Here is a 27825-nt window from a genome sequence, read left to right on the forward strand (position 1 = left end):
TGGCTCGGGGCCAACTCCACGTACAATTGTCCCTCCACCTTTAACCACTATTGTTTCTCTGAACGTGCGGAATGATTTCTCCGATTCGTTCTACTAGTCTCCTCAAAGCTTTTTCTTCTTTTCCTTAGCCCGAGAAAGGATGTCTAAACGATGCAGAGACCACTGGGACTCCGATCTACCGCAAAAGCGGATCCGTACTCGGAACGACATCAGGCCTGTTGATCGTCTGTCTCGTCTGAGCAATGAGTTGCTGCTCCATATTCTGTCTTTTCTACCAGTATCATCCCTTAACGTGTGTCAAAGGTATATATATACTCTCATTTTCGTCGGTCCTTCTCGGTAGGTCTCGCTAACTTGCTACCTCAGGTTATCACATCGCTTCCATGTTCTTGGTGGAGACTCTGAGATATGGAAAAGGCAATACTACTCGCAATGGGTGCGGCCCCGTGCCCGCCGCCTTGCAAATACTAGACGCACAACCCTTCCATCCAAGACAGATTATTCGCCCAAGGTCGCAACGTGGTTCGACCACGGGCACTTGGCACAGGAAGGCAATTGGAAACGGCAGTATCGGCTCAGACATAACTGGTCCAAAGGGCTATGTCGGGTTACCGAGGTAGAGTTTCCTCGGCCGCCATGCCCTCCTACGCTAGTCAAGTTTTGTGCTGGGATTGTCTTTACGGCAGACTCAGCGCACGGGCTCCGGGCTTGGACCACAAGAGATTCAGCATGTTGTCTCGCAAGAGTTCCTTTGTCAACTCCATCGAGATCATCACCTATGACTCCAACCGCCTTGGCAGTAAGTCAGATCCAAGATAAGATCGAGATCTCAGTTGGTCTGGAAAATGGTCATTTCAGCCTCTTCGTCTTGTATCTTCAAACATCCCAGCTAGACTTGCAGTCTTCTCATGTCGGCCGCAGTGATGCTGCTATAACAGCAATTGCTCTATCGTCGCCGTATTTAATGGTAGTGTCTCAGCACAAAGATTTGACCTTGTACAATCTGCAACCTGGCAGCCATCAACCGGGGGCAACCGCCGAGTCCTCAGAGCCCCTCCGGGTTGCCTCCCTCAAGGCAGATAACATGATTGCACCCATGACACTATCTCTTAGAGTTTCGTCGTTTGAAATTGTCGCTACTATTGTGTATAGTTTCTTCCACATTGGCTGTGGGTGGTCTCAGGGGATACAAGAACTGCGTCTAGGCAAAGATGGGCAACAACTCGATTCCCGACTGGCCACTACAGTGGATTCCCAATATGGATTGAGGCCACTTCAATCCAGAAAAAGGCGGCACTCTGCAACCGAGTCGGTCGACAATCAACCTCCCATTGACCCTGGGACACCGTCTATCATACATCAACAGCCGCCAACCTCTATGTCCTATTCCCATCCATATTTGCTGACCTCTCATGCCGATAACACGTTGACTATGTACCTTGTTGTATCTACATTGGAATCTTTGTTTGTCCAAGGAGGCCGGCGACTTTGGGGCCACACCTCTTCTGTATCTGCTGTTCAGGTGACCAACCGCGGGAAAGCCGTCTCTGTAAGCTCTCGAGGGGATGAGATTCGGATATGGGAGTTAGAGATGGCGATATCATCCCTGGGCAGCCGCAAATTCTTCGAGGAGAACGGTGTTCAGCTCAACGCTGGGAACAAGGACGGGGAACCCGAGCCAGAACCAGAACCAGGATTAGGACCGATTTACCACAGTTTGGGCAGTGTGGATCTGGAAACTCAAGAAGTGACTGTGCCTATCGGATTTGATGATGAACGGGTACTTCTCCTTCGAGAAAGGACCGGAACACAGCTACTTGAGTGTTACGACTTCACCTAACACAAGATATATATATATATATATATATATATATCATGTGTCGAGGTATGCCAACAGATAATGAAGACGGAATCATTCCCTAACTTGGCTGTGACGTGTTGTTTAGCGGGCGTTCGGTAGCACAAGGTACTCAGCCCACCTGGACTGGGGACCCTGGCAAGACAGGGGTTGTTCTCCTATATATAAAAGTTGGACCCTGAATCTTTGTTCGACTTTTGTTATTTTCCATTCTCCGGTCTCATCCATTACATTACACCTTTCCAAATGGATAAAAAAAGGGATAGGGCAGGCATTCTCTGAATCCGTGATGACTTCCATTCTAGAAAACTCGGGTGAGGACTGGGGGGAATCCAGAGAAGAACAGAATACCCAGAAAACAGAATATCCAAGTGAGAAAGAAGCAGACGAGCAAGAATATCCTGAATCAAAAAGAAGTCCATCTCTTTCTCTCTTCAGGGCGGTCAGCTTTGCGGGAAGATTTCTCCCCGCACTACAATATTATATTTTTCAGATTCTTCAACTTCTTCATTCCTAACGACTTATTACTTTCCCTCTTATAAAATTCCCAATCCCCTTATTCAAATATGGACTTCCCTCCTGCAGGACGTGGTGGCTGTTTCAACTGTAAGTTCTTTTTTCCCTTCTACTGCAACCTGGACTGGGAGAAATAAGCACCGGCTTGGTCAAATCCTGTGAATACGTCATATTCATTCGGAGAGCTTGTGGTACTCGAATTGGATCCGGGGCTCTATTGCGACATCTATTGCGCAAGCTGATATTTACTAACTCTCTTCTTTTATAGGCGGCGAGGCCTCCCACCAGGTAATTACAACCTTTGCCCGATTTCCTCTTGAAAACTTGATTTAAAAAAGGAGACTCGAAGCTTATCTGCTCTTTCTAGGCCAAGGACTGCCCTAAGAAGGGAAACCCTACCTGGTAATTTCTCTTTCCCTTTGATCTGTCAATTCAAAAAGCTAACCCAGTCCTCCAATAGCTACAATTGCAACGGTACGCTCACTTCAAAATCGTCCATTGGATCTATGGACTGGTTATTAGAACGTTGCTAATCAATTCAATCACAATTTCAGGCCAAGGTCACTTGAGTAAGTTGGAATTGAATATCGCGGACTCTATTTGGACTTGACTAACATTTTTTTAAAAAGGCCGCGAATGCCAGGAACCTGCCAAGGAGAAGTCGTGCTACCGTTGTGGCCAAACCGGACATCTTTCTCGCGAATGCCCTCAGGGAGGCGACAGCAACTACAGCGGTGGTGGTTCCCAGGAGTGCTACAAGTGCGGACAGGTCGGCCACATCGCGCGGAACTGCTCCCAGGGTGGTAACTACAGTGGTGGTTACAGCGCTGGAGGCGGCTACGGTGGTGGGTTCAGTGGTCCAGGTGGTGCCGGTGGTCGCCAACAGACCTGCTACTCCTGCGGTGGCTTCGGCCACATGGCCCGTGACTGCACTCAGGGTCAGAAGTGCTACAACTGTCAGTTATTCCGGGTTTTCTCATTCGCCGGAATATGCTACTAACTTGTAAGTAGGCGGCGAAGTCGGCCATGTCTCTCGCGACTGCCCCACTGAGGCCAAGGGTGAGCGCATGTGCTACAAGTGCAAGCAGCCCGGCCACGTTCAGTCCGCTTGCCCTAACTAGGGTGCCCATTGCTTGCATTGCTCTTTTGGTCAACATCTTTCTACAGTTTCCATGGGATTGGACGACATTTTTCATGCATGCACGAAACGAATTTCTCTTTTTTTCCTGAAAATGTATGATTAGAGATCAACGCCTGACAAGGTTGACACGATCTAACTTTGATGACTCCTACCTAGGTTGTTTGGTAATTCGCGGGTTTTATGATAACGCGTATAAAATGTGAAGTAGGGAGTCTGGCAAATACTCATATTTGCACGTTTAATTCTCCGAGGCTATCTCGTGGGAGCCGATGCATTTGCTATCTAGCTCCAATCGGTTCTGGTTCCTTAAAAAAGTCATATATCATACACTCGCCTCCCAGAGAACTGAGATCGGTATAGCGCTCGTAGCTTGATTACGAGCTGCAACTGCACATCATAGCCCTTTTGTACTTGGGGACATCCCCGCAGAAACGCTCTTCCTCTTCGTTGTGAAGACCCCATTCATCGTTGAATGGATTCAAAGACATATGCATGACCCGGCCTAGAATATCTCGGTCTCCTTTGCGCTCCACACGCTCGATGACCTCGTCAAGAATCCACCCTCGAGGCACAAACTATCAATAGGTTAGTCGATGGGCACCGGACTTCAAAAGGAAGATTTCAGCAGATACTTACGTTCGGGTTGACTGATTTCATGGCCTTTTGTCTTTCCTCGTCGTTTGCGGGGCCCCAGTCCTCTAGGACGCGAAGCCGCCAAATATCCAGCCATTTCGCAATGCGATCTCTAGCTGTAGCCTCAGTGTATCCAATTCCACCGAAACCTTCAGCATGGAAGAAGACCGAGGCTGCTTCCCTTCGGCCTTCTTCGGTCTCCAGATTGGATAGAGGCAGCCCTGAGAGCCGGCGGAAGAAGTGGTTGAAGTCCAGTTCAAGTGCTTCGAGTGTGTCTAGCATATCCGAAAAAAGTATCTGGAAGTCTGACTCGGCCTGTGTTTTGAGTCCTAGCCTTTGGCCCATCAAGCGCTTGTATTCGTTTAGGAATACTGCTTTGAACTCCTCACCCACACGCTCGATAACTTTCTCCGCACGCTTGATGAGTTCCGGTTCAAATTCCTTCGTCACCCCGTTATTGACGAAGCTTTCCTCGTCAACCTGATTTCCGGCCCCAATCAACTCACCTAATGACTCTCCAAGTCGGACCAGATTCCACCAGATAATGCTGGGTTGGTTGCGATATGCGTATCGCAGCATATGGTCATCGTGGTTCGGTGTGTAGTGGGGATCAAAGTTGTCCATAAACGCAAATGGGCCGTAGTCCAGTGACAAGCCATAAATGGATGTGTTGTCGGTGTTTAGCACGCCATTCATGAAGCCGTAGGCCTGCCATGCAGCCACTGTCTTAGCATTGCGGCGAGCGATTTCTCGATACAGTCTAGCAAATCGATTTTCTTGTACATCCTGGTGTTCTTGTACTTGATCGCCGGGGATACCCCTACGAGGATTATCGATTTGCGTGGAAGACTGCTGGTCACCCAGCGATACAATGGCGGGAAGGGATTCCCATCCGCTAAAAACGTCTTCTGCAACATATGTCGCAAGCTTCCTGATCAACTCACGATCTCCGCGAACACGAAGTAGATCAAAGGTGCCGATTCTTAGCCAAGTTTCAGCAAAACGAGCAACAATTGCTCCTGGTTCAAGACGCTCTCGCAATACCTTGGCATTGGGAATCAAGGTGAGTGAGAGTGCCCGAGTGGTTGGTATACCGAGGGCAGATAGAGCTAGCAATGTTTCAGTGGTCTATCCTTGGGTTTCATACAGCTTTACTTACCTTCTGAAACCACATATTCACGGATACTTGACCGGAGGACAGCTTTGCCGTCTGCAAAACGTGAATAGGGTGTTTTGCCTGCTCCTTTCAGTTGCAGCTCATACCGGGTATTTGTCTGAGGGTTGGTGCATTCGAAGAGACTGATTGCACGCTATTTTGTCAATCATTAGTATTTCTAGTGAACTGAGAACTCATGTTAATCCATTAGCTTACCCCGTCTCCGAGCTGTCCAGCCCATGAACCGCTGCATGTTGTCAGCTGTAAGTCACATCTAGCTTCCTCCGTAGCTTACAATTGCCAGCCTGAGCAGGTTAGTTTCATCTGGGTTTCTCGGGCATGACAACGTGGGTACTGACCTCCATAACACTGTGCCCATGGGTAGATTCCACCCTGTTCCTCGTTCCACCAAATCTCATTCCCGGAGACTAGTGCCTTGAATTGAGACGTTTGTTCCTCGCCTGGCTTCAATCCCAAGTCATTCATCGCTTTCGAACTGACTCCTAGTAGTTCTGGCTCGGCAGTCTGCTCTGGGCGAATATATGTGAACAAAGCTCCATTGACCATGCGAGGCCCCAAAGTTTCCCTTGGGGCCTTATGAGACAATTCCGGTGTATCGAAAGCCGGATCATGGGGTAATTTAGATGTGAAAATATTTGATTTCGGTAACTCAGCAAGGGAGATCCCGGCAGTCGAAAGATGTGATACCATTTGGTTTAAACGGTTCCGAACCGACGGTGGCCGAAAGCTGCGTGGAAACATATACCAATTTCTTGAACATGCGGCGAGCAGACGGAAGTTCATAGAGAGAGGGAGAGACCAAGTAATTCGGGGATATGGATCCAAGTGAAGGTAGTGGCCACTGGAAGTATGGAGAGCTCTGGAGGCAGCTCCCGGGAGGTTAGAAATGACATAATTGACATTATTAATCATTGCCCAGTCCACGGGTCTAGCGTGGACAAGCCCCTCCTCCCCCAGGTACCACGGCCCAAGTATCCCTTACAACACCTTTCATCATCCTATATTACTCTTTTGGAACACCTTGGAATCATGGCAAACATTATTTCATCTATTCCTACATTGGATCTCAATGACGGTACCTCGGTCCCTATCGTGAGTTATCTATCATTACCCCACATTCATAGATACTATGGGCAATATTCTCTAACAAATACAGCTTGGATATGGCACTGGTACCGCGTGGTTTAAGAAGTCCGCTGACATCGGTATCAATCATGAATTGGTCGAATCGATCAAGATGGCAACGAAGCTAGGATACTACCACCTCGATGGAGCTGAGGTCTACCAAACCGAGGAGGAACTGGGGCAGGCAATTAAAGAAAGCGGGGTATCTCGAGATAAACTCACCGTGACGACTAAGGTCATCACCAATATTGCCGATATTCCTCAGGCTATTGATACCAGTCTCAAGAAGCTCCAACTTGACTATGTGGATCTGTAAGTCAACTCCAACGTGATGTGAGTAATGGCTCGCCCGGGGACTGCTTCTAATCAATGGAGCAGGTACTTGATCCATGCTCCGTACTTCGCAAAGTCCAAGGATGTACTTCAAGCTGCCTGGGCCGCAATGGAGCAAGTAAAGGCATCTGGGAAAGCCCGGTCCATTGGCGTGTCCAATTTCTTACAAAGCGACTTGGAGACCATTCTCGAGACCGCTAAAGTGGTACCATCTGTGAATCAGATTGAGTTCCATCCTTACCTTCAACGTGGCAATCTTGTTCCCTACCAAGAGAGTAAGGGTATCAAGACTGTTAGTTATGGGGGTCTCACCCCTGCCACCCGGGCCCAGGGTGGTCCATTGGACCCTCTGCTCTCTTCCTTGGCCACCAAGTATGCAGTCAGCCAGTCCGAGATCTTGTTGCGCTGGATAATTGACCGTGGCTGTGTGGCTATTACCACTAGTGGCAAAGAATCCCGCCTGAACGGCTATTTGCGCACGTTTACATTCAAACTGACTCCTCAAGAGGTTGATGAGATCTCCAAGGTTGGCGAGCAGAAACATTACCGTGCATTCTGGCGTGAGAAGTTTGCCGATGATGACCGTTCCTGAACGGTGAGGCTTCAACAACACAACCCTGGCATGGAGTAACTTCTACATATTCATTCCCTACATCCTACCAGGCCGACAAGGCACATACATCCTACATATACATATGTGCATGTGCATGTGCATGTACATAAGTGTTCGAGACTTTATATATCCTCATCAATAGATGTGCAAGTACCTCCAGGGCTGTATGTAATGAAATTATACGGTAACGATAAGCCGATAAGCAACACCGTAACCGACCTAACGTAACCTTCTCCAATTCATCGGTCTCTTTCATTCTATCCGGGGACATTTCCCATCTCTCGCTCCTTAATGGAAAGAGGTCACCCTCTCATTGTGACACATCCCACTTTTTCTTTGTTACCCTGTGTTTAGTTCTCCCTCCCAATTGCGTGGCTTCGAAATCCCAGGGTTATGGGAACACCCCCCCCACGCGCGATAGTGATAGGATGCCCTGATTATTCGGCACCTGAACAAGGCCGGATCTTGTACATCCACTATCCTTCACTTAACTCAATGCGTTGACTATCACCAGGCAACTCGCCATACCGACTCGAGCAACAGGACTCGGTGATAGACTTCGGCCCAAATTGTGCTTGAAGCGCGTATCATCCTAGCATCTCTTGTGGAAGAACAATTCGCGAAACCCTGCGCACTGCGATGTCGGTGAACGAGAAACGCCATTCCCAAACCACTACAAACCTCCGAGCTGCGAGTTCCTCCACGTCGGACCGTGAAGTTCTTGACCAACGATTACAGCACCTCTCGGACGACGTTCTCCCCCCCGTTCCATATTTACTCACATTTCCGACCAAAACGCCCTTTAACCCGGGGAACCGGCCCGCCAACAATTGGGCTGTAGGGCATGACAGACCCTTCAGCTTGGAGGAGCAGCAACTACAATATATGACCTTCTTGACACACCACGACACAGACTCATTGCTTCTAGCGGTCGGGGACTGGTCAGACGAAACAGGGCGCATGATGGCCGATCGATCAACAGCCCCAAGCGTTGGAGAAAGTTCAAGGGAAACAGTGGCCAAAAAGAAGATTAGCCTAAAGGACTACAAGACTCAGAAGACCAGTGGCCCTGTCGCATCCCCCGTTGGCCTCGAAGCGGGTAGCCGAGGCGTATCAAGCTCCGCCAAGTCCGAAGAAAGACGACAGATGATATCTTCAGAACCCCTCAAGAATAACGATAAGACTAAATTGCCTCGAATGCCGCCAAAGTCACATACGCGTCTCTCTCCCGAAAGAGCGGGCCAGAAACGGCCGTCTGGGCCGGAACCTGAATACCATAACCCCTCAGCAACTAAGAAGTCCGAGGCACATCATATAAAGAAACTGCGGCTCTCTCCCGAGAAAGAGACACACCGAGAGCCCTGCCCTGCCAAATTACACTCCCCCAAGCTCCCCACACTTCTTTCGCCTACTCTCCCACCGACATCGGGTGGCCCTAGACTTCCGCGCTTGCTGTCTCCTACTCTCCCCCCAGACATCGAAAGGGAGTTGGCTCGCCTTGAGGACCGTTCACCGTCTCGCAATAGTCGGGCAGGAAAAGGATTGCCTGCCAAAGAATCCAATATCCACGAACATACAAGAGACCACACTCGTGCCGACCCACAAAAGATGCAGCTTCTTACCAAACTGCGGTACGGAAGAGCAAACCGAAAGCGTGTCGAAGCTCTGCTTAAATTCTCTGGTAAAAGGAAAGCCCATCTGTCCGATTCACCGGTTAGCCAGGATACAGATCGTGATGATATCTCTCATCCCAGGAAGAGGGGAGGAGATACTGGTTCGTCTCGTGGGCACACATTCGCGGATCCGAAGGGCAAGAAGCATGAGACTGAGGAAGCTCTTGGTCCTGAAGCTGGTCATTCAAGGGAGCCAAAAACCTTACCTGAAAAGCCTCGAACGCCGGTTCCTCAGCAACACCTGACCTCTCATTCAATCACCCATGACAAAACCAAACCAGCTTCCATCACGCCGCTGAAAGACGTAAAACCTCCTGCCTCTCGTCGAAATGATCTCGGACAGACCGATGGGACCGATGGCAAGAATCCTCCCAATCCCGCCAACAAACGTCAATCCGTTGATCCCGGGTCAACCCTGAAAGTTTCTCCGACACAGGGAGATGGTCGTACGCGCAATGAGCGGCAGTTATGGTGGGATGAGTGGCAAAGGTTTGCTAGCATCGGGCGTGAATTGAAACATGCCGCAGAGCGGCATACCTCCAAAACCGGAACCTCGGTCACTGACGAAAAGCTAGCCGTTGTGACTGCAATCGAAGCGTTGTTGTCCTTTATTATGGCATTTGTAGCGAACGACCAGGCCAAAGCTTCGTCACGCCAGGTCGGCGATTCCTCGACATGGCTGTCTATTGTGCCATACTGGCGTGTGGTCAGAAAGAACAGTGTACCATATCCGGCATTAAACAGTCTCTGTTTGCTCCTTGGGGCTGTGTCCTGGACTGCCATTCACACTCTCGATCTTGAACGCCTCGCTGTAAGCCCAATTCCTGGGGAGCACACCCCGTTTCCTACGCCTGGGAGTGATGGAAACGCAGCCCTGTCGGACGAGAACAGGAAAAGCAGGAAGGAATTTTCAGAACTGAAGGCTCGTCTTCCTGAGTCCTACAGGGATTCCCAGAGACTATGGGTAGAGGGCACCCGGGGTCTTTCTGAAGATGTCCTTGGGCGTGAGTTCCCCACGATCTGGTCGCAGCGATCTCGAAATTATTCGGAAAGAGGCCGATCATCCCTCAGGGCTGGAGATTATGCTGGAGGCTATTTCCTACCATTTGGTGGCACTACCCCGCCCATCGAAGTTGTTCGGTTTGGCTGGTCCCTGCTGAAAGAATGGTGCTCGAAAGAACGAGTAGAGTGGAATGGACGTCTTGGTCTCTGATTCATGTTTCATAATTTCTCCTTTGTTCTCCTCGTCGCTCGGAATATGCTTCATATGGCGTCTCAGGGGAGGCCTTGTCTTTTTTCCCGCACAAGTCATTTCCTTTCTCTTTATATTTTCTCATGATACCACGAGCCCTGGATTTTCATGCAGCTATTTGCAATTCGAATATACCATGGGACATGCAAAAGAATAAATTATTTTCCCAGAGAGCTAGCTGCTTTGGAATCGCGTACAACCGAGATATAAATGTAGAATGTATTTGCCTGTCAAGTCTTCTACTTGAGAGTTAGGAATTTCGCTAAAGTATATAGGAATGTTTTAAAACGCTCAATGGTACAAAGGATTGTTGCAAATGTCATAACCATGAGAGAGAATGCGTTAGGGACTTATAAGATGAAGAAAGAACGACAAAAAAAAAACGACCTAGACCTCTTGATATTCATGCCCTAGGTGAGGCTGCGAGTCACCAAAGAGCCAACCAGCCTCGCGGCAATACCGGGCTTCTCTGCCGTAAATACCGACCTCGCTTGCCCAGCAAATAACCGCTGCGTCTACAATATCTGCGATCACACCTTCCATTGCGCCCAGTGTGGTCCAACCAATTGTTCCAGCAATAAGGCCGACGACGTAGGCATAAAGACTGCCACGAATGGTACCACCGGATGCCGACATTGTCAGGCTTCGAGCAGTAGTCACCCAACCGCCGAACCCTAAAGCCAAGGACATTATGAAGCGGGCAGCGTAGAGGATCAATTTAGACAGCCTGTATGAGAGTAAAGACCCAGAGCTCCTGGGAGACCGAGAATATGAACGGGGGTTTAAAGACGTGGAGGCCGCCGATGGGGCAAGGACAGTCATTTGGCTCAAACCCCGGGAGGAGGCGGCAAGAGGTTGCGAATGAATCGCTGCATAGGTGAGAGAAAGAGGATTGGTCAAGTAAGTAATTGGGGTGGGAACGAGTGAATAGGCGAAGAGGCTAAGCAACGAGCAGATGCGATCTGGTAGCAATAGAAGAGGAAGTCGAACCAGTAGCCCGAGTAGTCTGGACAAAGAGATCGTGCCAAAGAGAGTTGTGGCGGCATGAACGATGGCTGCCTGAACAATCTGCCTCGAGGTGGGCGCGGGTGTGGCCAAACGGTGGAAATACCACTGGCTCACTGTTGCAGCGGTGACAGCACGCTGGATGCCTGCGATGACGCCGACCGACCATAGATAAACTACAACGAAATAGATAGCGAGCCACCAGCTACCCACGTCAATGATGAACGATCTTGAGCTAACAAGGTGGCCGCCCAAGAAGACACGAGTGAACATCAGCATCCAGATCCACGTCCAGGAGACAACGCAGATTAGGGCACCCAGACCAAGAGCAAGCAGCTCGGGATTGGCGGCCAAGATTCGACAGGCAAATTCAAGAATGCCTATGGCCTTCCCTATAGACTGACGGCCACGCACAACATTGTAGATCCACATGGTAGCTATGAGAAACGGGACAGCAGAGCCCCACCTCATCGCCTTGTCTTGGATACTGGTGCCATGCCACGGTCCCTTGAAACTTGAGATGAAAGGATACAAGGAGAAAGAGTATAATATAGTGGGAACGGCGACTAGAATCACATGGACTAGAAGTCGCACATAGGATCGTAGTAACGCCAACCAAAGAAGGGACACAAGAACCGATACAATAGTATATATCCCGAGGAGGAAGAACGATCGATGGACAGTCATGTAGATTGTATCCCCCCATCTTGATTTGTCTCCAGACGGGGTAGATGTGTGAAGATATACGAGAAATGCAGAAGCAAATAATCCCGCGAGAGATATCAAAAATAAATGGCCCCAAAAGGCGTCGTGCACTGTGTTTTCTGAGGCTAGCGGTGAAACCGTTGTTGGAAATGAACTTGCCGAGCTGGGCGGCCGTGGAACGTCTTGCGATAAAATCTCAGCCTGTTCGCCAGTAAATCCATGCTGGCTGGTACCAGAGTGCTCCTTCAGTAATTCTCGTTCTCGGAATCGCTGAACAGGTGGGTCGTGAGCACCGGGACTGGATAACGTCTGATCATCGTCAAAATCGGCCCGTAAAGAATCCTCCAGACCGATATCAACTAGATGGCCTCGAACTTTGCTACTGCTTGGGCTGGACCGAGGTGCCTGTTCGTGCTCTGGAGCTTCTGCCACAGACTCGATAGGAAAAGGACGGGCACCAAAAACACCTTCTTCTCCCCGCCATGAGCTCTTGATGCCTTTGCCAGGGCGATCGTTATATGGTGAGCTTTCCTCAAGACCTGAACGTTCAGAATCCTCAAGTTCTGAAGATTCTTTCAAGTTGCTGTCGCCAAAATGCCGCCTTGATCGTTGGAGTGCATAGAAATCAGCTATTTCTCGCTCACGTTCTGTTTCGTCATCTTCCTCTCGGAACTCATCAGTGGCACTGAAGAAGAGGGGAGCTTGTTGAACCGAGCTGCGAGGGGCAAAAGGAAATTGAGCTGTCTGGGATGCACCCGGTCGATAAGGATCGGTAGGTCGTAAGAAGGAGCGCGATGAGGGGTGTCGAGGGTTGCCTTGATGTTGACCAGGGCGGCTACGGCCCGTTCTTTGAACCTCATCTGGTCGAGAGGTTACTCGTGACTGTGACTGAGCAAGGAATCGGGAGGCATCTAAAGCGAAGTGTTAGCCATATAGTCTTCTAATACTCAGGATCTTCCAGTTCTTACATTCAGAGAACATGGCCTGTTATCGTAACGAAGAAAGTACGGTGAGTGGGACAGGACCAGTGATAGATCACTAAAGGAAATATGTCGAGGAAATCAAGTACGGTCGGATATTAGAGAGTAAAGGGAAGAGAGGGTAAGAGGAAAGACTTTGAATTTGTTTGAGATATGCCAAATCTAGGAGAGAGGATGTGTGTGGTGCCTGGGATAAGGTGAAGGGCTAGGGTCACGCAGCTGATGAAAGCGTCATTCGGGCACGTCAGGCTTGATAGATGACTCAGCTGATAACCATGAGGTCTCCAAATCGACATACGTCGTAGGTAAACTGACCTTCGCTTTCTTTCCCCATTTCTGATTCTGGATTTTTTTCTACTCTCTCCATGTCACAGCCATGGGATTATATTGCTAAGCTTGTCTGCATTGGTGACTCTGGCACTGGCAAGTCCAGCGTAAGTGCTATCAGCCTTGGACCTTGGACCTACGCTAACTGAACAATAGCTCACCGTCCGACTTTGTGAAGGCCGTTTTTCCCCATCTCATGATGTGACCATTGGTGTCGAGTTCGGGTCGCGAATTGTGCCAGTTGGTCCTCCAGCTTCACTGGAGCTAGAACTTGATGAGCCCTCTACCGGATCGTCGGGTGATACATTTCCAGAAGCGTCTACCACCTCTGGTCTTCCTACCCCTCCACGAAAACCACAAGGTTCCCCCAATCAAAAGCGCATGAAACTATCACTGTGGGATACTGCTGGACAAGAGACATACAAGTCTATCACCCGCTCTTACTTCAGGGGTGCCTCTGGCGCTCTCCTAGTCTTTGATATATCCAGACACTCGACCTTTATATCTTGCACTCAGTGGCTGCAGGATCTACGGCATATTGCAGAAGATGGCATCGTTGTTATTTTGGTCGGTAATAAGACTGATCTGACGGGGGCCAGTTCTGGATCAAATCAAAGGCAGGTCACCCAGGAGGAGGCCGAAGAATGGTGCCGCTTGAACAATGTGGTTCGCTATGTTGAAACGAGCGCCAAATCTGGGGATGGCGTTGAACGAGCGTTCCTGGAAGTTGCTGAGAGGATCTATCGTAACATTGAAACGGGAAAATACGACCTCAATGATCGGCGAAGCGGTGTGAAAGGGTTCGGAGCCTCGGGAGGAGCAAACACGGGCATCCCTAGAACCGTCACATTGGGAATGGATGATGCTATGCGCAAAGGTGGCAACAGTTGGACCGGGGGATGTTGCTAAATCCACAGCCCGTAATAATAAATAGTCAGCAACATCTGGCCCGGACACATCTTCATCACTATTGAACTAAGTTGTTACCAGACACTAAGCGTGGCTATAACGATCGAAATGAAGACTCTAGTATCTCTGATAACATTGCATTTTTCTTTACAAATACAGAAGTAAAGTTGAATTGTCCGGGTTGATACAATTACCTGTAGGCATATAAGGTCCACTTTGGGGTAGTCAACACAAGCTAACAAGCAGAGAGGACGAGAACAAGTCATCAAACGATCCATGATTAGTTCACATTCGCCATTTTCCATCCGGGTAGCCAGCGGAGATGACTCCATTGCTGGTTAGAACCCTCCATTCCAAACACGATGGCTCGGAAATGAATGAACAATCCGACAATAACCACGTAGAGGAAAGCATACACCGCTGCAGACAATCTGGGGTTCATCTTGCGTGTTACCCAATCAACGCAGAAGCCGAAGTTCAGGATGGCATAGTAGAGAGCCGGATAGTAATGATGGACATAAGTGACGCGGGCCATGATGATAAAGGGAAGATAGTGCAAGACCCATCCGATAACTGGGTATATGCCAGAGTAGTGGATGTGACTAATTTCCTCGTTGCTGAGATCATTGTACCCCCTCTGCCAGCGCAGAAGGTACCAAATGAAAAGAAGACCAAATCCACCAAGAGCGGCAGTGCTTCCCCAATAGACTAGGGGGTTTCCTAGCAGATAGTATTTGACAACGCTATCATCCCAAGAACACATGCGCAAGCCGACATTGAGAATCGGCCACTGCCAAAACTTGGAAGCCAAGTCATCTTGCTTGTCAGGATCGGGAACCAGAGCATTGTTAGAGGTCATCATGGCCACATTCAGGTGGATGAAGTCCTTCAAGAAGGGCGATTTATAGGAGCCAGGGTCACCAGGGGGCACTGTGGATAGGTCAATAAGTCTGATTGGGCTCATCAATATCAAGTGTTTGGCAAAAGGATAAGCTTACAACGGTCGTTGGTGTGAGACTCAACATTCCAGTGAGTATACACATCGCCGGGTTTGTTTTCCTTGGTACACGTTGTTTCAATCTGCTTGAAGCCCCATTGAGGTAGATTGACATTTCCTGCCCGTAGATAGCAGCCCAGGACAGGGTGGCGGAGTCGGAATGCTGTTGTGAGTGTCCGGATCCTAGATCGGTCCCAAGATGCAACATCATCGACTACCTCCACTTTCCAGTGGTCTTTGTCGTCTCCGATGGTGATATTTCCGTAAGATGACACTTCGTGGTGTGATTTGGTGATTGGTGCTGGGATAGCATGGGAATGCAGGTTACGACCTGTCTGTCCGTGAATCAACCGAATGACATCGCCATCACCAACGAACCGCAGATCAGCAGTGGCATCGTAGTCCGGCTCCTGTCGATTGGGGTAGATGAACCAGTCATTATTGGCATCTTTGTGGTGGTAGCAGGTGACCTGCTGCTGCATAGATCCCTCCGGGTAAGTTTGAACGTGAGAGTGCAGAAGCCCTCCTCCGTATCCCATATTTTTAAGTGTGACACGCGACCCAATTGCGAGTTCAAGAGGGCTATCTCTACCAACTTCAGTGCCTTGTAGGTTGGCTTGAAAAAGCGAGCTCATCTGGGCATCACCTGGACCACTGTTCGCCAGCACTAAGAAGTGCAGATAAAAAGAAAACATGTAGACCAAGATCGGAATAACAATCAATCCGACAACACGAGCAACCAAGTGCTTTGCGAGTACAGCCTGTCCAAACACGTCCGCATTAGCCAGCTAATCGGTGATCACCTTCTAGGCAAGGGGGGCTGATAGCAGGTACTCACCCGTGGCATCTTTAGGTCGCCAAATTTATTCCACAGGTCATCAATAGTATAGAGACCGACAAGAGCAGTGCAAAAGAAACCGACCCATTTGACACTACAGACACACCCAATGCTCAAACCGGTTAAACAGAGCCAGGCATACCATTCTAGCGAAAAGCTATCACGCTGCAACCGGTGAAATCTTGCCCAGCACATCGTCGTAGTAAATGTGAAGCAGAGCAGCATCGAGTCGAGAAGTATAAACCGAGAAATTGTTGCATAGGAATTCTCACACAGCACCATCAGGCTGATCAGCCAGACTGTGGGCCGACGGAAGTTCAACTCTCGCGCAGTGTAGTAGGCCAGGGGAATGCAGATTATACCAAAGGCAGCATTGAAGGCTCGCATAAAGGTATAATTCACATCTTCTGGATACTTCTCGCCAGACTTGAATTCAAAAGACCCATTATAGCCAGCAAGATATCCGGATAGGCCAACTAGCATCTTCCCCAAAGGCGGGTGGACATCGAAGTAGAATTCGCGTTTGAGATAGTGGGAACCGAATTTACCGAAGTGGGCCTCGTCCCAGGTAACAATGTTGGAACGGCCGATCTGGTACAGGCGGGTGAAGAGTGCGAGGGCAGTCAAGAGGATGGGAGCAATGATCGGCTCCCAGTTAGCTAGCACATGGAGGAACGAGGGTGACTGTTCAGGGGAGGTTAGAAGGGCGTGGATGATGATGTTCAAGAAGGCTACCTCACCTGTGTTCTAGCTTTCTTCACATCTTCGTCATTCGTCCGATTGGAGTCCAGATGAACTTTGCTAATATCAGGGACATTTCTTCGACGGAGGTCGGACTCATGGTTGGCACCCGTGCTCACGGCAGTGTCTAGGCCCACCATAGTGTGTGTGTGTGTGTCTTGTAGAATTTTCGAAAGAAAATGTACCAACAAAATGCGAGAATAGTAAGAAATTAAACTGGGGAATACCGAGGTAGACCGGTAATAGAAGGACAGATAGATTTAAGAGAACATAGCCATTCCCCTGGGTAAGTGAGTGATAGAATGGGGGCAAATCTAGCGGATAAACCGGAAGCAATGCCAGAAGTAGATTGAAAAAGAAAAAGAAAAAGAAAACGAAATGAAATGAAATGAAATGAAATGAAGTGAAGTGAAGTGAAGTGAGACAAGAGAGTGGGCTGAGGGAATCAAGGAGAAAGTGAGATCCGTGGCCTCAGGGAGGATAAACAAGTCCACTTTTAGCGGGCCGTTTTCAGAACATTGGCCCTTGTAATTCTAGCTCCGTGCTATAAATATACCAATCATTTATAGTACATGTATTATAACTAGATATTTTATTTATATATATATAAAAATCATTGGCACAGACACATATGTAACAAGAAAATTCCAGAACAACATCAATGCAAAGCCTCGTATGATAGGTATATACCGTGAACGTGAACTCGAGATCAACAGAAGGCATTGGTAGATGGGGAAAGGAGATATATAACATCGGATTCTTTGGTCTTTTCTTGCTTCCTCTATCCAGTCCAAGGCCACAATTACCCGTAAATATTTCATTCGCCTTCTCCTTGCTCCAAACGTCTATATTGACTGCTGGTAGCACCGGCGCCCGCTCCTCGGTTTCGACTGACCATGTTTGAGATCCAGCCACCAATTCCTTCGCCGCGGACACTGCCCTGGTGAGAATTTGAGCGTCCGCGTTTGCTAGTTCCCTCGTGGCTTGAAGTCGGCGGATCAATATCTAGGCCAGGGATGGAATTATCTGCCCCAAATTGACCATACTGCCGACGCAGGTCGAGCGATGGGACGGGTGAACCAGCACCCATTAGCGACCCCCGTTCGCCTTGGGTGGCGGGTGTTGGCATGGCAGTGGAAGCATCGCCAAAAAGAACGTTCATATCTTCGAGGCGAACCCCACTCGTTTCGGGGTACAAAAAATAGACTGTGGTGATAGTCAGTATGATGGTCCCTAGTAGATGACCACGGATGAGGGACCCTACCAAGCACAAAACTGCATGCACAAAAGAATGCATGGACCAAGTATAGCCGCCACTTGATAACTTCTTGAAGAACAGGTGTTACCTCGCCCACGAGCCAATTGAATGCCCAATTTGAAGCGGTGCTCAAACTTGCACCTTTGGCACGAATACTCAAAGGCAAAATCTCTGGGGGATATAACCATGGAATGGGGCCCCAGGATGCCCCGAAAGCTGCATTATAGAGCATAACGAAGATCACCGTCAGGGTTGGGGTGGCGGGAATCTCGATGTAAATAAAGTAGGAGATAAGAGAAAGCGAAATGAGCATGGCAACGGCACCCGTGAGTAAAATCGGTCGCCGGCCCCAGCCATCCACGAGATACCAGGGTGGTATGGTAGACAGCAAGTATGAAATACCATTGATTCCAGTCATCAGGATGGCATCCCGTCCAGCCCAACCGGCCTATATGGTAGATTGGTCAGCATAATCCTGAACCCTTTTGAATATTATTTGTATCCGGCATAGCACCATGGAGGGAGACTCTAGGTCCATACCGATTCAAACACTAGAGGCGCATAGTATGAGATTACGTTGATCCCGTTGAGTTGAGCTAAAGCTTGGGCCGACATAGCAATCAAAACACGTTTGCGATACCGGCGGAACATGTCCGAGTAGGATCGCTCACCCTCTTGTCGCTGGACAAGGACATTCATCTTGATCTCACGATATTCTTGACGGGCCTTGTCATTGAGGAGATCGCCTTCGCCATAAAGATTTGCGATCACCACCATACCCTCCTCGTCGTGGTCATTATCAAGAAGCCACCTAAGGAAAGGATTGGGAGTTAGCCTTAGCAGACAATGGATGGGATTTCTACTCACCTAGGTGATTCACAGATCATCAGACTGCCAACTCCAAGTAAGGCACCCATGATACACTGGAAAAGAAGCGGCAGGCGCCAGGAGTAGTCGTTATCGATGAAGCTACAGAAATAGTCTACCCACACACTAGTCGCATACCCAGCAATATTGCCGGTGAATTCGATGCATGCAAGCTTCCCACGGTTGTGGGGAGGCTTAAAATTCGTCAGCGTACCTGGCGATAGAATGGGGAGGGAGACAAAGAAAAAGCCTTGAGGATTGATAGAGAAATGGGAGTACAAACCGATATTTCAGACTGGTAAACTGGCACGATAGTAGAGAGGGCACCAACGCCTAGACCGGCAATCACACGACCGACCATCATCATGGGTATACCCGTGGAAAATGTTTGAAAAGCACCGCCAACAAAGAACACAATGGAGCCATAGAGTATAGTCCTTCGACGGCCGATCACATCACCGATACGACCCACAAGGAGCGAGGATATGAATGCACCAATTTCGAGAACTGCAACCACAGTGCCAATTGTAGCCCGAGAAGGCTGGTTGAAGTAATCTTTGAAGTACCAGCCACTGTATCTGTTAGCCACATTCCGCTCCTCGTTATCTCTATGGCGAGTCTATGCTCGAGGGATTAGACACGAACGTTATGATCCCAGACATTACACCCTGGTCATAGCCAAAGAGAAAGACACCCAGTGATACAAACACACTCGTGAAGTAACTACATGCAAACCAGAGTCAGTGGTAAAAATTACGGTATTGGCCTTTTAAGACACTCACAGTAATGGTTTTCCGACTAAGCCGTGCATCTGGGTGTTTGGTCCATCTCTGGGTGTCATTATGGCGGCCAGCACGCGTTCAACTCTCGAAATATGTCGCGGGGGAGGGGCTGGTATTTTGATCTTTTCAATATCGACGCCAGAACGCTCGTTGTTCAAGTTTGAAGGGTAGCGGACGTGTTTGGGCTGCTCCCTTCGCTCTTTTTGACGCAAGAGCCGGCAGTCTGAGGAATTGAGAAGGTGAATCTGTAGCGGATCTTCAGCCTCAGCGAACTGCTCGGCGAGGTCACCGGTATCTGACCAGATGGAGACGTCAGACCCGACCGAGCGAGCAGACGAATGGGAAGACCGTCGATTACCCTTCTCGTTAGACTCCAATAATTTGGCCGAATGGATCGAGCGAGAATCAGAGGGTATGGACTGGAGGGGTATGTTAGAGGCGCGTGAGGGAGAAGTCGGAGAAATGATGGCGATATTGACGGGCTGAACCTCGCAGCCCTTTGTCCCGGAGAAAAGAATGCGGAGTCGGATGGAATTAATGATATCGATAAGACGTTCTCCGCAAGGAGTCAGCAACGGTACCACCTGGGCACAACCTTGGAAGCCACTATATTAGTCCGTGATAGGGCGCCACTCAGGCGATGTGGCCACGGGCGACTAGCTACGTAAAGTCACACGCGACGCAAGATGACGAAGTACCGTCGAAATGGGGTGACGGTCAGGCGGAGATTTGGGGAGAGGGGGTGCGTTTGGGCAAAAAAGTGAGAGTATTACACGGCCAAAACGTCAAATATAGAATAGGACAGAGGGATTCAGATGATTTTCATCAAGTGTTTTCCGAGGAGCTAGGTTAGAATAGTAATTTTCGTCAAATAGAAGTATGAAAGAGAGAAGAGAGAATAAGCCATCCTAATAACTAGTCCAGAGTAGTAGAAGATGATCTGTACGCATACGGAGTACGTACTAGTACTAATACGTACTAGATCGTATCGTCCCGTCTAATCCGGGATAGATCGACAAATAGGTTACTAATACATATAACTAAGTTAGTTAACCAAGTAACTAACTAACTAAGTAACTAACTACTTATTACCAGGAAGATATTTATGAAGTAGGGTATCGCTTGTATGTACATAAATGTATGTACGTCTAATGAAATCATATTCTATGTCTGTAACGCCCTCTTCGGAATGACCAAGGATAAAAAAGTTCAAACAACAAACAGAAAAGACGCGAGGGGGAAAAAAACCTGTCATATAAGCCATTAAGTGAGAAGGATATCATATCCATCACTCTGAATATGGACAGCGTCTGCGGGATTCGCGTACCGTCGGCGCACCAATTCAAAAATGATCAGGCCAGCACTAGTGCTAGGTACTTGGCGAAGAGAGCTCCCGACAAATCCACGGAACAACCAGGAGCGCCAGCCCCCGGCCCGCGCAACCTTCCGCTCGCACCTCTTGAAGGTCTCTTGATAGGCATGGTAGTAGAATTGTATCATCTTCTGTCGCGAGGGTATGAAGCTGGCCTGGTGATCCAGATATTCCAGACGACCAAGGTGAAGGTCTTGAATCCTACTTATAGGATGCTGAATGGTTTGCTGAGCGACCGATGCCACAACACCGGCCATCAGCAGGAAACATGGCTCCAATGCATAGTGGGGCTTGATGAGTGGCACACCACGATCACTAGACCTGGACGATGAAAGCATGCCCACATGATCGACTTGCAGGGAGCCATAGTACCAAGTGACGAATGAATAGTAGGACTGTGACTTGATGTATTCGAACGTGGAGAAGAACACAGCATAGCCGAGTGAATCCCGCATGAACGACAGGCTCCAGCCCGCAAAGACCCCACGGAGACCAATCTGTTTGAGCTTATGGTGACCATAATGCCACATACTCCGGTACTGACCCTCCAGCATGTCATTGGTTTGAAAGCGAACTTGTAAGGCATCCAGAGGGGCGGCTACAATCGACTGAATTGTGCCGGCTATGAATCCAGCTGCGAATGTTGCAGATGGAGGAGCCGGGGGCCATACTCGCTTCACCCCTTGGGACACAGGTTCATGTAGGGCCCCCAAAACTTGGAGATAGGACGTGTAGAGAACGGCACCAACCCTGATCTATATCGTTAGCGTTTTTGAATCACCTGGGGCCATATCCTCTGGTATATGTCACCCTGCATTTGCCATCAATGGTGGAAGCACTTGGTTCGGGATAAACCGCCAGCCATATGTCCGAACGGCGTGGAGCAATAATCCCGGGGTTGTCGTATGCAGAGACCATTTGCCTTCGGCGACACGTGGGTTCACAGCTCTCGCAAATGCCTATTTCAAATGATAAGCAACCAAGGCTGGTGATGGGTTGGTCGTGTTTCTTACCATATAACTAGGTGAAATATTGTCAATACAAAGATCTTCAGGTCCATAGATACTACATACTCAACACGCATACGAAAGAAAGCTTTGATCGGTGCTCTGAAGTAAAAGGCCACCATCTGTGCACTGAGAGCGCGAACGCCGGCGGCAGATGCTCCGGTAGCTGCATCGTTGCGAGAAATCCTTCGCGAACTTCCAGGAAGTTCGCCGAGGTGAGGCTCGAGGAGGATGGGAGCTATCGGAGAGTTCATTGTTTACAGACAACTAAAAAGCCAGTGTACATCGTAGAAAAGGGTGCTTGTCAAAGAGAGACTGGCTCAATGTCGATAGTGAATTCCAAAGCGCAGGCGATGTGGGCGGGAAAAGAGGGCAGCATCACAGGGTGTTTGTTATCTAATTAGACGACCAAGTGAAGGCTCACATACGCCATGTTAACTTGAAAGTTGAAGATAGAAAGAAAGTCAGTGAGAAGAGATATTCATAAAACATGTTCGGATTCGAGAGACATGAAAACAGCGCTAGTATGAAAGTGGTAATACTTTGATACGGTAATATAGAGAGACCTAGAGTGCAGGAACGCGCTTTTCGCGTTCACTTTCCCCTAAGCCGTCCCTTTCTGTCTTTGTCTTTTCTTCCACAACCTAGTTCTATTGGTGTCTGGTCTATCATCATCGCAGTGGTCGCATTGATGCTACCTTAATTCCCTCTCCTTCATCCTCAACAAATTCAGCACTCGGACATACCTACAACAGCTCCTGCGCTTCTCCACCAAGCTCTCTTGCCATCAACTTAGTCTCTGACTGTGGCATATCTTGCTCACATCAGACCATCACCATGGCCGAGGAGATTGCCATTGACAATAACAACTTTTTCAACCGCCTGTCTAGTTTCTATGCGTCATGGAAGGCCGACAAGCGCTCGGGCAATGCCCTATTTGGCAATGCAGGGTCCATAGTCATTCTGATGGGTAAGACTGATGAGGAGAACTCATTCCAGAAGAACAACGCGATGCATGTATGTGAATCACCTCCAAAATTTCTATCCGTGTCCCACAGTGGCCCGTGAGCTTCATAACATCGTTACTTATGAACTCGTGATTAGTTCTGGCTTCTCGGGTATGAATTCCCTGCGACACTATTTGTTCTCACAACTGAGGCGATTTACGTGGTCACCACAGCCAAGAAAGGTGATTATCAACACATGGACTTCTGCGCGCCACATAGCTAATTAAATCAAATTTAAGCGAAACACCTTGAGCCGCTAAAAGAAGGAAAGATTCCCGTGGAGATTCTGGTCACTACCAAAGACCCAGAATCAAAGACCAAAGCATTTGAGAAATGCTTGGATGTTATCAAGGGCGCAGGGGTGAGCTAAAATGACATTTAAATCACCGGTTCGATTTGCCTTACTCTAACCGCAATAACTACAGAATAAAGTCGGCACCTTACCCAAAAATACAGCTTCAGGACCCTTCGCAGATGAATGGAAGCGCACATTCGCAGAAATATCGAAAGAGGTGGAGGAAGTTGACATAGCACCTGCACTCTCAGCTGCTTTTGCGATCAAAGATTCTGATGAATTGGTTAGTTTTTCTATGTCAGTGCGTTTCACGGGTGGTGCTTGCTGACACAGTCTCAAAAAAGGTCTCAATCCGCAATGCTTCCAGAGCTTGTAGTGGCCTTATGTCAGAGTACTTCGTCGATGAGATGTCACGTTTGCTCGACGAGGAAAAGAAGATGACACATGAAGCCCTCGCCGCAAAGGTTGATGCAAAGATTGATGATGGGAAATTTTTCAACAAGCTGGCGCGGCTGCCCTCGGAATTCGATTCCCAGCAAATTGACTGGGCCTACGGACCTGTAATTCAAAGTGGAGGTGCCTACGATCTCAAGCTCACAGCGACTCCCGACAATAAAAACCTCGAGCCCGGTATCATTTTGTCCAGCTTTGGAATCAGATACAAGACCTACAGTTCGCTTATTGGGCGCACATATCTGGTTGACCCAACAAAATCACAAGAAGCGAACTATGCCCTACTGCTTAGCCTCCATGAAGCAACCATGAAAGAGGTTCGAGATGGTGTGGTCGCCAAGGACGTTTACAACAAAGCACTGAGTCTCGTCCGGTCTAAGAAGCCGGAGCTGGAGGGACACTTTGTTAAGAACGTTGGCGCAGGGATTGGAATCGAGCTGCGGGATGCTAATATGGTCCTCAATGCCAAGAACAACCGCGTCTTGAAGAACGGCATGACACTGTCTATCACGATCGGGCTTACTGATGTTAAGGATCCAGACTCCAAGAATGCCAAGAATGGTGCATATTCCATGGTCATCACCGATACGGTTCGTGTCGGCGAAAATGGGCCTCATATTTTTACCAAAGACGCCGGTATTGACATGGACTCGATCTCATTCTACTTCGGGGATGAGGAAGAGCCAGAGAAGCCTGTTAAAGAGAAAAAGGAGACGAAATCTAGCGCAACTGCTGGCAGAAACGTCACAAGAACCAAACTTCGTGCTGAAAGACCAACTCAGGTCAATGAGGGAGCTGAAGCCCGTCGTCGTGAACACCAAAAAGAGCTGGCTTTGAAGAAGACAAAGGAAGGTTTGGATCGGTTCACCGGTACTACGGGAGACGATAATGGGGTGGCACAGAAGAAATTCAAGCGCTTTGAGTCTTACAAGCGAGACAACCAACTCCCCGCCAAGGTCAAAGACCTTACAGTTTACGTCGACCTGAAGACTTCAACCGTGATTGTGCCTATCATGGGCCGACCAGTTCCCTTCCATATCAACACCATAAAGAACGCCAGCAAAAGCGACGAAGGGGAATACGCCTACCTACGAATCAACTTCCTGTCTCCAGGTCAGGGTGTGGGCCGAAAGGATGACCAGCCCTTTGAGGACCTATCAGCTCATTTTGTTCGCAATCTCACCCTCCGATCCAAGGATAACGACCGGCTTGCACGAGTTGCCCAGGATATCACCGAACTTCGCAAGACGGCCCTGAGACGAGAGCAGGAGAAGAAGGAATTGGAGGATGTTGTTGAGCAGGATAAACTGGTTGAAATTAGAAACCGACGTCCAGTGAAACTCCCTGACGTCTATCTCCGGCCTCCTTTGGATGGGAAGCGTGTTCCGGGAGAAGTCGAAATTCATCAGAATGGTCTCCGGTACCTATCGCCTTTCCGCAATGAGCATGTCGATGTGCTCTTCAGCAATGTGAAGCATCTGTTCTTCCAACCATGTGCCCATGAATTGATCGTTCTTATCCATGTGCATCTCAAGACGCCCATCATGATTGGAAAGCGGAAGACAAAGGATATTCAATTCTATCGCGAGGCCACGGAAATGCAATTTGATGAAACTGGAAACCGTCGGCGCAAACATCGCTACGGAGATGAGGAAGAATTTGAGGCTGAACAGGAGGAAAGACGGCGGAGAGCTGCATTGGACCGCGAGTTCAAGGCATTTGCCGAGAAGGTTGCGGACGCTGGCAAGGACGAGGGCGTCGATGTCGATATCCCATTCAGGGAAATTGGCTTTACCGGCGTTCCAAACCGGTCTAATGTCTTGATTCAACCCACCACAGATGCCCTAGTTCAGCTCACTGAACCTCCTTTCACGACCGTCACATTGAATGAAATCGAAATAGCCCATCTGGAGAGAGTTCAGGTAATGATTACCACTTCTACTATTTCATCAGCCTGGTTTACTAATCTGTGCAGTTTGGACTCAAAAACTTCGACATGGTCTTCGTCTTTAAGGATTTCCGCCGGACTCCCGTTCATATCAACACGATTCCTGTTGAGGCACTTGAGGGTGTTAAGGACTGGCTTGATTCTGTTGATATTGCGTTCACCGAGGGTCCGCTCAACCTGAATTGGACCACGATTATGAAAACAGTTGTCAGCGATCCATACGGCTTCTTTGCCGATGGTGGATGGTCTTTCTTATCGGCCGAATCAGACTCTGAGAACGGGTCAGACGAGGAAGAGGAGTCGGCTTTCGAGTTGTCAGATTCAGAGCTTGCAGCTGGGGACGAGAGTTCTGAGGAAGACAGCGAATTTGATGACGACGCGAGTGCCGATGCCAGCGAAGAAGACTTCAGTGGCGACGAGGAAAGTGGTGAGGACTGGGACGCCCTTGAGGAAAAGGCGAAACGTAAAGACAAGGAGGCCGACCATGAAGACAATGACCGCGGGATCAAGCGCAAGCGGTAATCGACCATTTTTTTGCCGCTGGGGCATCAAAATGACTTTTTCTTCCCTCCCTTTCTTGTACTCCATGTTCCAATCTATGGGCAAGCCAAGTTGGGCTACGAATGCCTTGCATCTCTTGATTGCCTTTCGAATACTTGTACGATTTGACTCGGGCCCACGGTGGATGGGATCAGAATAAGACACATTTATGGTGTTAATTGGGAGGAAACTAGTCTCTTAACGCCTCTCAACTGTACTGTAGCCAAATATTCATACATGAAATTCGTCCAACAGCTCATTAGACAGGTATTATTTCTCTGAATCGTAACCAACTAGCCTGGCCGGCTGGCTTCTGCGTGTACATGTATGGCTGCGAATGGACTCCATACAGAGCTTGTATTGGCCTTATTGCCCGTCACTGTTGCGCTATTTACCTTCACGCATGGATATCCACATACTCCGCATGCGCTCTCCTTGTCCGGGCGTGAAGCGCTCATAACATACATCGGATGAATAATCCATGAAGTCGTGGACCGCGTCCAATCCAGGGGAGTCTGGACAAGAATCCTTCTGGTCAGGGCACCCATCTGTCGGGGTGGACTGCTGTGGCGTGTCACTTATGTGGTCACCAGGATTATCTACTGAGCAAGATTCCCCCTGGAAGGTGTGCAAAAGGCCATTCCAGTGTCCAATCTCGTGGATGGCAGTCCCGCCTCGATTGTACAGATCCAAGGAGCCACCAGGCATTGTTTTGGCCAAAACATTGCAGCCATCCTTGATATATTGAGAAGCCGGGCTACTAGCATTGACACTCGGATCGGGCAAAGTGCAGAATCCAAGAACGCTTGATGCCAGATCATTGTTGGTGACTGCACCCCTGTGCCCGAAAGCACGTCCCGCTTGTTCGGGTGAGGCCTGCAGATCGGTTTGGAAGTAAACGTTCAATGTTCGGTAGCTTCCCTTTCGGAGAGTCGTTTTCATGGCCGTATCATCCGCATTGCTCGCCCACTTATCATTGACATTACGAGTCACACCTTGCAATCGGTAGGAGATGCCAGAATCTGCATAAGATTGTTGTAGAATAGAAAACTGTAGGTAAATAATTAGCACTGAGATGCCAGTCGAGAAAAGAAGCAACTGACTTGAGAATTGATCATATTATCAGTGACCTGGGTGGACTCCGACTTGCTGCTGATGATATGGAACCAGGTCTCGATCTCGATCGGGGCCTTCCTGGCCTGCGAAATAGCAAGATCGGCTTCATCCGATTGGAGGCGCCTTACTTCATGCAAGAAATTTGCACCGGGGTCTTCGGTAGCACAGGCGCCTCTTTTCTGGAGTGCAAAGGGGCTACACCAAGCCTGCAGGAAAACGGTGATGAAGATGACGAGTTGGAAAAATGAGTGACACACCATGATGTTAAGAAACCCTGGTTTTGAACTCCCCTTTTACACCTGTTCCAAAAGAGAAAAACAGAAGGAGTGGATAAAGAGTCAAAAAAAGAACCATCAA

The 27825-nt window shown here is 48.9% G+C and overlaps 11 protein-coding genes across 11 annotated transcripts; 6 read left to right on the forward strand and 5 right to left on the reverse strand.

Annotated features, from left to right (window-relative positions):
- Window positions 1-139: 139 nt before the first annotated feature.
- Window positions 140-1840, forward strand: LCP9604111_7494 (WD domain protein; the record flags this gene model as incomplete). The annotated part of the gene is made up of 2 exons (XM_039075532.1): window positions 140-303; window positions 367-1840. 2 exons carry the CDS (start codon window positions 140-142, stop codon window positions 1838-1840), a joined length of 1638 nt encoding a protein of 545 aa, XP_038926611.1.
- Window positions 1841-2424: 584 nt separating this feature from the next.
- LCP9604111_7495 (uncharacterized protein) lies at window positions 2425-3495 on the forward strand (the record flags this gene model as incomplete). The annotated part of the gene is made up of 7 exons (XM_039075533.1): window positions 2425-2464; window positions 2643-2662; window positions 2742-2776; window positions 2835-2848; window positions 2929-2943; window positions 3004-3330; window positions 3386-3495. The coding sequence occupies 7 exons, from the start codon at window positions 2425-2427 to the stop codon at window positions 3493-3495; spliced, it is 561 nt and encodes a 186-aa protein (XP_038926612.1).
- A 394-nt stretch (window positions 3496-3889) lies between these two features.
- LCP9604111_7496 (uncharacterized protein) lies at window positions 3890-6015 on the reverse strand (the record flags this gene model as incomplete). Its single annotated transcript, XM_039075534.1, has 6 exons — window positions 3890-4090; window positions 4152-5257; window positions 5308-5458; window positions 5521-5551; window positions 5600-5609; window positions 5664-6015. 6 exons carry the CDS (start codon window positions 6013-6015, stop codon window positions 3890-3892), a joined length of 1851 nt encoding a protein of 616 aa, XP_038926613.1.
- Window positions 6016-6354: 339 nt separating this feature from the next.
- On the forward strand, window positions 6355-7375 carry LCP9604111_7497 (aldo/keto reductase; the record flags this gene model as incomplete). The annotated part of the gene is made up of 3 exons (XM_039075535.1): window positions 6355-6417; window positions 6482-6762; window positions 6829-7375. The coding sequence occupies 3 exons, from the start codon at window positions 6355-6357 to the stop codon at window positions 7373-7375; spliced, it is 891 nt and encodes a 296-aa protein (XP_038926614.1).
- Window positions 7376-8035: 660 nt separating this feature from the next.
- LCP9604111_7498 (uncharacterized protein) lies at window positions 8036-10282 on the forward strand (the record flags this gene model as incomplete). Its single annotated transcript, XM_039075536.1, has 1 exon — window positions 8036-10282. The coding sequence occupies one exon, from the start codon at window positions 8036-8038 to the stop codon at window positions 10280-10282; it is 2247 nt and encodes a 748-aa protein (XP_038926615.1).
- A 426-nt stretch (window positions 10283-10708) lies between these two features.
- Window positions 10709-13012, reverse strand: LCP9604111_7499 (uncharacterized protein; the record flags this gene model as incomplete). The annotated part of the gene is made up of 2 exons (XM_039075537.1): window positions 10709-12942; window positions 13000-13012. 2 exons carry the CDS (start codon window positions 13010-13012, stop codon window positions 10709-10711), a joined length of 2247 nt encoding a protein of 748 aa, XP_038926616.1.
- Window positions 13013-13376: 364 nt separating this feature from the next.
- Window positions 13377-14247, forward strand: LCP9604111_7500 (Rab family GTPase; the record flags this gene model as incomplete). The annotated part of the gene is made up of 2 exons (XM_039075540.1): window positions 13377-13445; window positions 13495-14247. The coding sequence occupies 2 exons, from the start codon at window positions 13377-13379 to the stop codon at window positions 14245-14247; spliced, it is 822 nt and encodes a 273-aa protein (XP_038926617.1).
- Window positions 14248-14527: 280 nt separating this feature from the next.
- Window positions 14528-16963, reverse strand: pmt2 (uncharacterized protein; the record flags this gene model as incomplete). Its single annotated transcript, XM_039075541.1, has 5 exons — window positions 14528-15177; window positions 15246-16005; window positions 16083-16176; window positions 16225-16766; window positions 16823-16963. 5 exons carry the CDS (start codon window positions 16961-16963, stop codon window positions 14528-14530), a joined length of 2187 nt encoding a protein of 728 aa, XP_038926618.1.
- Window positions 16964-17640: 677 nt separating this feature from the next.
- LCP9604111_7502 (putative MFS monosaccharide transporter) lies at window positions 17641-22363 on the reverse strand (the record flags this gene model as incomplete). The annotated part of the gene is made up of 11 exons (XM_039075542.1): window positions 17641-18029; window positions 18088-18529; window positions 18622-18892; window positions 18949-19142; window positions 19232-19520; window positions 19594-19671; window positions 19731-20149; window positions 21108-21852; window positions 21913-22061; window positions 22116-22122; window positions 22176-22363. 11 exons carry the CDS (start codon window positions 22361-22363, stop codon window positions 17641-17643), a joined length of 3171 nt encoding a protein of 1056 aa, XP_038926619.1.
- Window positions 22364-22946: 583 nt separating this feature from the next.
- On the forward strand, window positions 22947-26334 carry spt16 (chromatin-remodeling protein SPT16; the record flags this gene model as incomplete). Its single annotated transcript, XM_039075543.1, has 6 exons — window positions 22947-23126; window positions 23214-23298; window positions 23356-23477; window positions 23542-23694; window positions 23756-25786; window positions 25840-26334. The coding sequence occupies 6 exons, from the start codon at window positions 22947-22949 to the stop codon at window positions 26332-26334; spliced, it is 3066 nt and encodes a 1021-aa protein (XP_038926620.1).
- Window positions 26335-26739: 405 nt separating this feature from the next.
- LCP9604111_7504 (zinc metalloprotease) lies at window positions 26740-27728 on the reverse strand (the record flags this gene model as incomplete). The annotated part of the gene is made up of 2 exons (XM_039075544.1): window positions 26740-27402; window positions 27456-27728. 2 exons carry the CDS (start codon window positions 27726-27728, stop codon window positions 26740-26742), a joined length of 936 nt encoding a protein of 311 aa, XP_038926621.1.
- Window positions 27729-27825: the final 97 nt, after the last annotated feature.

This window comes from Penicillium roqueforti (assembly GCF_015533775.1).
Source record: "Penicillium roqueforti strain LCP96 04111 chromosome Unknown scaffold_23, whole genome shotgun sequence".
Classification (NCBI taxonomy): Eukaryota; Fungi; Ascomycota; class Eurotiomycetes; order Eurotiales; family Aspergillaceae; genus Penicillium; species Penicillium roqueforti.